The sequence below is a fragment of the Cherax quadricarinatus genome, chromosome 10, assembly GCF_038502225.1.
Source record: "Cherax quadricarinatus isolate ZL_2023a chromosome 10, ASM3850222v1, whole genome shotgun sequence".
In the NCBI taxonomy this organism is placed as follows: Eukaryota; Metazoa; Arthropoda; class Malacostraca; order Decapoda; family Parastacidae; genus Cherax; species Cherax quadricarinatus.
Window position 1 is genome coordinate 41,135,046 of NC_091301.1, and position 12,450 is coordinate 41,147,495.

General features: G+C 40.9%; 1 protein-coding gene across 1 annotated transcript in view; it reads right to left on the reverse strand.

Annotated features, from left to right (window-relative positions):
* Positions 1-6,453: 6,453 nt before the first annotated feature.
* The window catches only part of LOC128687811 (uncharacterized), an 834,709-nt gene continuing 828,712 nt past the window's right edge, over positions 6,454-12,450 (reverse strand). The window contains exon 6 of the mRNA XM_070083794.1: positions 6,454-6,562. Within this exon, the coding sequence (XP_069939895.1) occupies positions 6,469-6,562 (94 nt within the window). The 3' untranslated portion in view covers positions 6,454-6,468. The remainder of the gene's footprint in view (positions 6,563-12,450) is intronic.

Sequence of the window (12,450 nt, forward strand, 5' to 3'; positions counted from 1 at the left end):
GTAATAGTGGTCACGTGTGGTCATACCTGCCTAAGCTCTTGGGAGTTAGAGTGGGCTGTTACCAAGCACCATGGCTTGTAGAGTTTTAGAATCTCAGGTTCATGTATTGAAGAAGGAGATTCTACTTCTTCAGGAGGAAAATAAGAGGCTGAAGCTTTGCATAGAGGAGTTTAGGAGTGAGTGTGAGAAGGATTTAGCTGATAAAGATGAAATGGTCACCAGCAGTGATGGTGGCAGCCGCTTTAAGTGGCAAGTGGTTCACAGTTCAGGAAGAAGGAAGATAAGGAGAGTTCATAGAGAAGATGTGAAGGTAGGAAATCGATTCTCTGTTCTCCAAAACGAGTGTACTTCAGTGGTTAGTGAGGTTGAAGGTACCACTGATTCTCCTGCCAATCAAGGTGAGAATAATTTAATAGTAGGTGATTCTCAGGTAAGATGTATGGACCGTGCATTTTGTAACAGACAGAGAAAAGTCAGACAGAGAGTGTGTCTTCCTGGAGCTGGTGTTGGTGACATAGTCAGCAGGTTGGATAATATTATGGCAGGTAATGGGAACAAGCTCATTATCTGTCTTAGTGGTGGGGGTAATGACATTGGGAAGGGCAGGAGAGAGGAGCTGCTGGATAAGTACAGGTCAGCCATAGAAGTAGTTAGGTCTATGGGAGGGATTCCATTTATATGTAGCATCTTGCCTAGAAAGGGAGTGGGTAATGAATGGTTGTCTAGGGCAATTGGTATAAATTACTGGCTAGACAGGTACTGCAAGGAACTTGCAATCCCATTCACTGATAACTGGGACCTATTCTTTGACAAACGTGATACGTATGCAAGGGATGGGGTTCATCTCTCTGGGGATGGAGTGGTTGCATTAGCCAATTCGATTGAGGGGGTAATTGATGATTTCTCTAGGAATTTAAACTGATAGATTATAGAGGTATGGGTGTTTGTAGGAAACAATCAGGCTGCAGCATTATGGTTAAAAACAGGAGTTATTACCGGGATACCTCAGGGATATGTTTAAAAGACAATACTCAAAATAAACTTGCTAGTAATGGCAAATCAATTGATCAACAAACAAAGAGAGATAGTAGAGGGCAACGAGTGACTAGCTCCCTTAAGGTTTACTATACAAATAGTAGGAGTCTAAGAAATAAGACAGATGAGCTAAGATTACTTGCAAGTGTAGGTAATATAGATATTATTGGTATAACAGACCTGGTTCAAGCTGAAAGATAGAGAAATGCTTTCTGAATGCAACATACAGGGTTATAAACTATTCCACACTGATGGGGTCAACAGGAAGGGTGGTGGGGTGGCGATGTATGTCAGAGACAATTTAAATTGTTGTCTTAGACATGATATAAGATTAGAAACATCGATCACAGAATCTGTTTGGCTACAGTTTCTCAAAGGTCGTGACAAATTAATTTTGGGTGTGATTTGTAGGCCCCCAAATCTGGATAGCGAGTGCAGTAAGGTGTTATGGGACGAAATTCATAAGGCATCTAGATATGAAAATGTTGTGATAATGGGAGATTTAACTTTAGACAAATTAATTGGAACAATATGACAGGAAATCTTGAGTCTAGTGACTTTCTTGATACGGTTCAGGATTGCTTTTTAGAACAGGTTGTGACAGAACCAACTAGAGGAAACAATCTGCTTGACTTGGTTCTTGCTAACAATGATTCACTAATTAATAATCTTGAGGTTAATGATGAGCTCGGGAAAGTGATCACAAATCACTTAGTTTCAATATATCATGGAATTACCCAGATAACTGCAATCAAATCTCTGTCCCAGATTTTCGCTTGGCCGACTTCATGGGACTGAAAAATTACCTGGGTGGGCTAAATTGGGATGTCCTGACTGGGTCAGGCAGGTGATCTTGGTTGCCAATATGACGTTTTTCAGAGCATAGTTCTAGCTGCCCAGACAACTTTTGTTCCGAGTAGGGAAATTAGATCTAACAAAAATGATCCCAAATGGATGAACAATAGAGGCATATATAGGCGTATCAAATGAGGGGATGGGCAGTTAAGAAATCAATATATTCAGTTAGAGAGAGCAATCAAGAAAAGAATAAGAAAAGCAAAAAGGGATTATGAGGCTAAGGTCGCAAGGGATTCATAGACTAACCCAAAAGGGTTCTTTCAGGTATACAGAAGTAAGATTAGGGACAAGATTGGCCCACTTAAGAGTAACTCTGGTCAGATCATTGACAGTGATGAGGATATATGTGAAATTCTCAATACCTACTTCCTCTCAGTTTTCACCCAGGAAAATACTAGCGATATTCCTGAAATAATAGATTATGTAGAATAGGATGATAAACTATGCACGATTGCGGTAACTAGTGACATGGTCCTCAGACAAATAGAGAAACTAAAACCTAACAAATCCTCAGGTCCTGATGAACTATTTGCAAGGGTATTAAAGGAACTTAGCATACCTTTGGCAAACCTTTTTAACATATCACTACAAACTGGCATAGTGCCTGATAAGTGGAAAATGGCAAATGTAATACCTATTTACAAGGCAGGTGACAGGTCCTTGGCTTCGAACTATAGACCAATAAGCCTTACCTCTATAGTGGGAAAGTTTATGGAATCAATAATTGCCAAAGCAATTCGTAGCCATCTTGATAGGCACAGATTGATTAATGGATCTCAACACGGTTTTACAAAGGGGCGTTCCTGTCTTACGAATTTACTAACTTTTTTCACTAAGGTGTTTGAGGAGGTAAATCATGGTAATGAATATGATATTGTGTATATGGACTTCAGTAAGGCTATCGATAGAGTTCCACACCAGAGGCTATTGAGGAAACTTAAGGCACACAGAATAGGAGAATTTTTATCCTGGGTAGAGGCTGACAAATAGGCAGCAGAGAATTTGCATAGATGGGGAGAAATCAGAATGGGGGCACGTCACAATCGGTTTTTCCTCAGGGGTCAGTGTTGGGCCCGTTGTTGTTCACAATTTACATAAACGACATAGAAAAGGGAATAGATAGCAACATAAGCAAATTTGCTGATGACACCAAAATAGGCCGTCCAATTCATTCTAATGAGGACACTAGAGCACTCCAGGATGATTTAAATAGACTGATGTAATGGTCGGAGAAGTGGCAGATGCAGTTTAATATAGACAAATGCAAAGTTCTAAACGTTGGACAGGTAAATAACTATGCCACATATAAACTAAATAATGTAGATCTTAATACTACTGATTGCGAAAAGGATTTAGGAGTTCTGGTTAGCAGTAATCTAAAACCAAGACAACAGTGCATTAGTGTTCACAATAAAGCTAACAGAATTCTTGGCTTCATATCTTGAAGTATAAATAATAGGAGTCCTCAGGTTGTTCTTCAACTCTATATATCCTTGGTTAGGCCTCATTTAGACTATGCTGCACAGTTCTGGTCACCGTATTACAGAATGGATATAAATGCTCTGAAAAACGTACAGAGGAGGATGACAGAGATGATCCCATGTATCAGAAATCTTCCCTATGAGGATAGACTGAGGGCCCTGAATCTGCACTCTCTCGAAAGGCGTAGAATTAGGGGGGATATGATCGAGGTGTATAAATGGAAAACAGGAATAAATAAAGAGGATGTAAATAGTGTGCTGAAATTTTCCAGCCAAGACAGTACTCGCAGCAATGGTTTCAAGTTGGAAAAATTCAGATTCAGGAAGGATATAGGAAAGCACTGGTGTGGTAATAGAGTCGTGGATGAGTGGAACAAACTCCCGAGTACAGGTATTCAGGCTAAAACGTTGTGTAGTTTTAAAAATAGGTTAGATAAATACATGAGTGGGTGTGGGTGGGTGTGAGTTGGACCTGACTAGCTTGTGCTGCTGGGTCTGGTGCCGTGCTCCATCCTTAAGTGGAGGTGACCAGACTGGGTGGGTCATTGGGCTAATCCGGGGGGGGTCCTTGGGCTAATCCGGGGGGGCATGGACCTGCTCCGCATGGGTCAGTAGGTACGTTGCAGTGTTCCTTCTTTCTTATGTTATGTTCTATTTTCTACAAATCTGGCAATATTTATTACTTACGTATGCATCATGGTATCTGGAACAACATGAGAATTGTACTACTTAATCATCCCAAGTGTACCAGAACCTTGCACTTAGCCATTTTGTAGTACGAGTAAACAACCGGCTAGTTTTGTAGTACGAGTAAGCAACCGGCTAGTTTTGTAGTACGAGTAAACAACCGGCTAGTTTTGTAGTACGAGTAAACAACCGGCTAGTTTTGTAGTACGAGTAAACAACCGGCTAGTTTTGTAGTACGAGTAAACAACCGGCTAGTTTTGTAGTACGAGTAAACAACCGGCTAGTCAGTGCTGTGATATCGGGTAGAGACAGACACGGCAAGACATCCATGTCTTTGAATGAGAGTTGAGGTATCACGAGGTACTGACATCAAGGAATTTTCATAGATAAATGATTGGTGCCAACATTATTAGCTACAGGAATGTAAGTTTCCATCATGAAGTGTCTTTGAATTTATCTTCCAATGTCACACTGTCCGTTAAGACGCTGAGGGAATTCGATGACCAGCCGAGGCAGCCCGTATGAAATTTCAAGTCAGACACAACTACATGTAATCCCCCAGCAGTGTGTACTTAGACTGATCTACGTCTCATGAAAATCAAAATACGAAGATGGTTGCTTAACATTTAGAGAGGAACGGTTTTTGAAGAAAAGTAAAAAGCTTTCGCACGTGATTATGAAGGTTAAACTTCCAACTATAGAGAGACAGGTAGGTATAATATTTGTCAGGAAACAGGACAAGTATTTCCTGAAGCGGGTCTTAGTTACATGATGACCCGCAACTGGAGCTTTTGGTCATTTAACCAAGGACTTCCGCTGGCTTACCGCTCCACCTCTTTAAAAACCATTAAACATTATATACTGTGGAGAGAAAAACAGCAGTACCTATTCAAAAATCAAAGTCTACCATTACTTAGCCAAAACAAAAAAAAAAAAACCACTCATGTTACTGAAAGAAGGCTACACAAAAGTAGAGAGATAGGAGAAAGAGTGAAGGATATTTTAAGGTATGATTTATTACCATCAAATATGGTTTTGGTCGACACTAGCTTTCCCTCTAAACCAATATAGTGTCTTCTGTAACGTAACTGCCCTGACAACAAGAGGTCAATGGTTCCTCGGACACTCTGGAACACTCGCAACAGTTGGATGCCATCGTAAAGACGGCTGCAGTGTTCTTATGTTCTTATGTCTGAGACACACAGCAACACTGTAATGCTACAAAGATTCACACATCTCAATACATAGTTTCTCTGCAGATTTTTTTTTTTATATAGCATGAAAAATGTTGCTTTCATGTAAAAAAAAAAAAAAAAAAAAAAAAAAAAAAAAAATTTAAAAAAATAAAAAAAAATTAATATACTTAAATAAAAATGGTAAAAATAAATCTATAAAATATCGAGAAAACAGGCCTACGTGAAACTAAATTCTATAGTGTTAACAACTAGTTTAAGGAATGTGAAACTTCCTTGTAATTAAATTATTTATAAACACGAGTCAACGAAGACGACTGGAAGTGTTGTTGGCTCCGTCCTCCGCCGGGTCACCATCACCGCGCCGGGACAAGACCGGTGAACCTACTACAGGTACAGTTACAGCTCCCTCTTCAGCAGGAGCATCAGTAGGTACTGACTGGAGATTATACAGGGTTGAGAGTAGGAGAGTCAGTCTTGATAGTCTGAGAGCAAAAAGATTGATAAATAATTCAATTACTTTTATCGGAACGTTTCTTCCCCTCATTGCCTTCAGTTATCTCCAAATATGTCTCCTCGCACACTGTTCCCCTTTCTTAAATTTCTCCCTTCTTCCTAGCTTCCATTACCTTCCATCTATTGTTTCCGCTTCTGTGAAGGAACCAGCACATAGGAGAAAAACTTATGAGGATGTTTCGGTCCGATTTGGACAAGTTGGACAGAAACGTAGTCATAATTTTTTCTACCTGGGGTTATTTGTGTATTGTTCCTGTCACAGCATTTTGCCTTTTATTCTTTATTGGTGATTACAAAAGCGCATTCCAGAAGAAAGGCAAGGAAGAGGAAGAGAAGGAAGATGAAGGTAGTGAGGGAGAGAGCCAGGGAGAAAAGGGTAGAAGATAGAGAGTAGGCCTTTATTTTTCCTGTCAACCTCCTTCACAGAAGCGGAAACAATAGATGGAAGGTAATGGAAGCTAGGAAGAAGGGAGAAAGGTAAGAAAGGGGAACATTGTGCGAGGAGACATATCTGGAGATAACTGAAGGCAATGAGGGGAAGAAACGTTCCGATAAAAGTAATTGGATTATTTATCAATCTTTTTGCTCTCAGACTATCAAGACTGACTCTCCTACTCTCAACCCTCCTAACCTGCCGTCCAAATACACTTTTCCGATGACACCCATCTTAACAAATGGTCAAATTAATTGGAGTCACTCTATACGTGGGCGAATATACAAAAAACCTGATTGGGTAATTGCCTGAGTAACGAATGATGGCTTTCAATCACGTGAGGCAATTCCACAAAGTACCTGGGAGAACGAGGGAAAGAGAGCAAGTGAAAGGAAATATTCTCGCGCCACACAGACCCTACGAATTTTACTTAAAAAACAGTGAAAATATCCAGCCAAGACTCGCAGCAATGGATTCAGGTAGGATAAATTTTGATTTAGAAAGAATATACCAAAGCACTGGTTTAGAAACAGAGTTGTAGAAGAGTGAAACATAGTCCTGGCCGGCGTCACTGCAACGAGAACCTTCAATAGCTTGAAAATTAGATTACACGGGTAAATGAGTGGGTGGGCCAACAGGCCTGCTGCAGTGTTCCTCCTTTCTTATGTTCTTTATGTTCTGAAGGTGGTGTTTTAATAAAACTGAAGGTGGTGTTTTAATAAAACTGAAGGTGGTGTTTTAATAAAACTGAAGGTGGTGTTTTAATAAAACTGAAGGTGGTGTTTTAATAAAACTGAAGGTGGTGTTTTAATAAAACTGAAGGTGGTGTTTTAATAAAACTGAAGGTGGTGTTTTAATAAAACTGAAGGTGGTGTTTTAATAAAACTGAAGGTGGTGTTTTAATAAAACTGAAGGTGGTGTTTTAATAAAACTGAAGGTGGTGTTTTAATAAAACTGAAGGTGGTGTTTTAATAAAACTATGCACGTGCAGCCTATTCTTGTCATTCTTGATCACCGAGTATCTCCAGACTAGTGTGCAGTATACAAAGATATATTAACATGCACAATACTGTGACTGGAACAATACATAAATACCCGCAAATGTGTGTGAGAGAAACTTATGAACACGTTTGAGTCCGACTTGGACCATTAACTAGTCACACACAAGAGCGAACTGAAGGGAGCTAGTACATGAGAGGAAGTTCTGTGTATGCAGTATAGAGACCTCAGTGGCAGCGTACAGACTCAGTCGTCTTCCCGATGGGCAATGCGCGATGCAGAATTTCTTAAATTTTAACATAATCAACGGATTAGATATATTGGTGATTTTAACCAACAGATAACCTGATGAGATTCGAAGGTTTTGACAGAAAAAAAAGTAGATTGCTTCCTCATATATGTAGCACTGAACCCATAGTGATGAGTGATGTACCTGCAGACACAGTTACTTGGATGCATTGACTCGTCAGATCACAAGGCTCTCTTTACTATAATAAAGATACCAACAGAACGAGGTGAGAAATCATCTCTCACAACCTGGCTGAGGAAGATGGGAACCTGTCCAGCCCTCACCAGTCAAGTTAAATACCTTCACTCCTGGGCGAAACGTTGCCACAATAAAATGTCACATTAGTTGCACTTGTGTCCTTTTACTTTACATATTGTCGGTAATTCTACCAACTTTATTACAAGTTAAAATACCTTCACTAGTTACATTGTGCAGCACCAGAACATCTCTCATCAGCTGTATGAGACTAAGCTTATAACTGGGTTTAGCAATCCTTGTCGTGTGGCAGAAAATGTTGGAACTAATGCTGACCTGGAACTATAAAAGGGTTTTTCTCTATCCATAAAAAATACAAAGAAAATCAGTGGTGGTGTCGGTGGTAGTAAAGATGGTGTGGTAGTAATGGTGGTAGTAGTGGTAGTGGTGGTGATGATGACTGTAGTGATATTGATAGTAAAGAAGAGAGACAGTGTTCCCTGGATCTCTCACCTCTCTGCTCCTCCGTCTTTAATTCATATTTTTTATTTCAGGTTGCTGGCACCTCTGTTCCCACACCAGCCGCTCTCCTCTTACCCTTAATCCAGTGAAGGGTTCTTGTTTCCAGAAATTGAAGCTCCCCCAATTTTCTTCGGACCAAACTCTATTATTTTTTTTCCATTCCCCCAAGTGCCGCCTGGCCCTTTACTGGTTTACCGCTTCCCAGTGAATATAATGACGAATAACAACCACCACCTGAGACTTATTTTATTTTCCCTGACAGGACGTTATTCAACTTTTATCCCAACAAGAGACGCCTTAGGTTCTTTTATTTCCATAAGCAGAGTACTTAGATATATTCCCATTAAGAGGACATTGTTCTCTGTGGCTTGCAAAGAGTACGTAACCTTTATTCGGCACATGTACACACCCTCATTGACAGGCTATCTCCTCCAACCAGCGAACCAGGGGCTAAGGGTTGACGATGGAGCCCCGTCGTTCAATCAGTACCCAGGTTCCAGCCAATGAGAAGATGGTTTTGGCAATCGCAGAGGTTATGTGGGTACCACTCGCCTGTCTGCCCTTGTCATTCCCATTCTAGAGCTGGTTGAAGCACGGTCTGCTCTCTAGTGGCTTCTATTCTGCCTTGCTTACCGTGGAGTGCACTAATACCTATTGTTGTACATAGTGTATATAGTGTACATACTTCTGTTCTAAATTGGTAAAGGATAATATAAGTCAAAAGTTTTTCTGCTGTGTTTATTTTGCTCCCTTTACACCCAGGATAACAGGCCTTTGGGACTCCTGGGTTGTAATATTCTCACCTCCCCGTCTAGGGACTTCCTACACTGCCCTTTCCAGAGCTATCTATCCTCAGTCTTCCTCCCATTCAACTTCCCCTTCCATCGATTGCACTAGCCTAATTTTAGTTGCCTCTACCACTTCACTGTCTAGGTCGTTCCACTTCCTGATCACTCTAGGGCTAAAGAAGTATTTCCTAACATCCCTTTCACTTATTTGTGTTTTTAACTTACATCTGAGCCGAATTTTACCTGAGATCCACCTCTTCAACAGTCTCCCCCTGTGCACACTGTCAATTCCTCTAAATATTTTATAATCATGTCACCTCTGGTGTTCCTGTCCTCTGATGTGATTGGGTTTAGCTCCTATCCTCTCGTCATAGCCCTTAACTCTGGGACTAGTGCCGTAGCAAACCTCTGCACATTTTGCAGCTTCTTGACAAGCTTCATCAGATGCGGGTTACATAGTGGCGCTGTATTTTCCAAAATGGACTAGTCATATGTCATTTATAGTGCCGTGAATGCTTCTTTATATATTCCGATTGACTTTGCCCTTCTTCGATTTTCATAACTTCGCATTTGCTGGAGTTAAATTCCAAGAGCCACTTGTCAGACCAATCATGCAGTTTGTCCAGATCCTTTTGTAATCTTTCCTGGTCTCCTCCTGCTTGTATTTTCCTTATTAGTTTCACCTCATCTGCGAACAGGGGACACAATTAATTTCATTTCCTCTGCCATATAGTTTACATATATGGCAGAGGGCCAGTACTGGTCCAAGTATTGACCCTTATAGAACCCCACTCGTCACTCTCACCCATTCAGACATCTCCATGACAATAACACGCTGTTTCCTTTCCTGTCAGGTATTCCTTGATCAGGTATTCGCTTCCCCTGAAATTCCTGCCAGCTCCTCAAGTTTTTGTCCTAGTTTCTTGTGGAGTACTGTATCGAATGCCCTCTTACAGTCCAGTAATATACAGTCCACCCATCCCACCCTCACTTTCGTTAGTCATATAATTTTTGCATCCTGGATGTAGCTGATGAATCCACTCCATTCCAGGTGCTCCATTACTCTTCTCCTGATAATGAGGCCCCTCATTTTGAAATTATGCCTGCTACAGTGGTTACCTGCACAGGATGGACATAGACTCATTAGAGAACATACAGAAGAATGATAGCTAAAATGATTTACTGTGAGAACCTCCCATGTGAAGATAGACTTAAAGCCTTAAATCTCCACTCTCTGGAGGAGGCGTAGGGAATGAGGAGAATATCACATTGAAGTGAGAAGTGTATAAGTGGATGACAGGCATAAACAAGGGAGACATTAATAAAGTTACTGAGGGGTGTCAGAACCAGGTAAGAACCAGGAATAATGGATTTAAGTTGGATATATTTAGATTTAGAAAGGACCATTAGGTAAGTACTGGTTTTCTAACAGAGTTGTAGATGCGTGGAACAGTCTTCCCAGTGGGGATGATAGAGGCTAGGACCTTGGGCAGGTAGCTTTAAGAAGAGACTGGACAAATGTGAGGTGGGAGGGCTGGGTTTGATTGGTGGTTGGAGGGTGCTGGAGGTTGTTTTGTTTCTTGGAGTAGCTCCTGGTAGATGTCGTTTTGATAAGGACCATGCCTCGTAGTGGGCCAGTAGGGCCTTCTGGCAGTGTTCCCTGCATTCTTGTGTTTTCTTATGTTAAGGAACATGGCGGGAACGTAAGAATATGGTGGGAACACTGCAGGGAAGGCCCTACTGGCCCATTCGAGCAGGGATCATATCTGGCTGACATCTTACCTAAAGCCTGCTCAGCAACTCACTGCCCCCAACCAGTCCAAATCAAGCCCAATATCACTCATATGTCAGTCTGCTTCTTAAAAGGGTCTAGCGTAATCAACCCACTGGGAGAAGACAATTCCCTGCATCCTACAACTCTGGGTTAGACCTCAGTGCCCTGCTATGTTACCTTCTCCAAATCAATTGGTCTCCAAACTTAAACCGGTATTCCTAGGTTGTTACCTGGAAGTTCATTCAATGCCTCGTGCTGTTAACAATGTCGCTGTGCCCGTCGTCCAGCCCATTGCACTTTCGTGACTGTCATATTCTACGTTCTTACGCCTCTCAGAAGAATGGAGGGCTTAGAACTTTTAAGCTCTGTCTTCCATTACGAGGAGGTTTCACCCTCAGTGAAAGTCATTTAGGTCATTCTTCTGTAACATGTTCTAATTCGAGTATGGTCTATCGTAACCGTGAAGGGACAAAACGCACGCGGCAATAATCCTATTGAATGAGGGACATGCATGTGATGTATGAAAGCACTGTAAAAGCTGGCTTTTGGACTTACTGTTGCCCGCTGCTCTTGAGATAAATCGAAGTATTTCTGTTGACGCTTGTTGCGCACTGGTGGCAATTTCTTGCTTTACCATTCTGGCTCTGCTTCACCTGAACTTACTGGTAACTTCGGAGTTATTTTCATTGCCCAGGCGTACCTACCCGCTTATCCACGATTAAGCTTCATCTGCCATTTTCTCGAACCAGAACGGATAATTCCGGTTCAAAATCGTCCTGGCAGAATTGTATCCTCTCCGGGAGATGTCCCTCGTGACAGTAATATTAGTTAACTTAAATTCATCAGGAACTAAATAATTGTTAATTACTGGAATCTCATTTACATCTTCCTGTGTAAAAACTGACAAAAAATAGTCATTAAATAAGGAACACATTTCCAGTTCATTATCCGTCAGCTGTCCATTCCCAGATTTCAGAGGTCCTACTTTTTCCTTCACCTTCGTCCTATACACTTGAAAGAACCCCTTTGGATTAGTCTTTGATTCATTAGCGACTCTAATTTCATAGTCACGTTTAGCCTTTCTAATCGCCTTTTTTACTTCTCTTTTAAGCTGAACATATTGGTCAGTAAGGTTAACCTCTCCTCTTCTGATGCGCCTATAAATTCCCCTTTTCTCCCCTAATAGATGCTTTAACCTCCTGTTAACCCATTTGGGATCGTTATTATTAGACCTAATTTCTCTCTGGGGAATGTATATACTCTGGGCACTGTGTACATTATTAAGAAAACAATCATAAAAGCAGATCCCTTCATATTCATAAGTATGATTATCGTCAATAAAATCATTAGCTAGATAACCCCAATCAAGATTAGACAGATGTTCCCTAAGTCCATTATAATCGGCAGAACGAAAATCGGGGATTTTTACTGTATTATCATTATTCTTGCATTCCCAATTAATGCTAAAGGTGATGGATTTGTGATCACTTGCGCCAAGCTCTTCAGTGATCTCCAGATTATTCACTAGTGTTTCCTTATTTGACAAGACTAGGTCTAGCAAATTATTACCCCTGGTAGGTTCAGTTACACTCTGTTTCAGAAAACAGTCCTGAACTGTTTCCATGAAGTCACTGGACTCTAGATTACCTGTCAAAGAATTCCAGTCAATTTGGCTAAAGT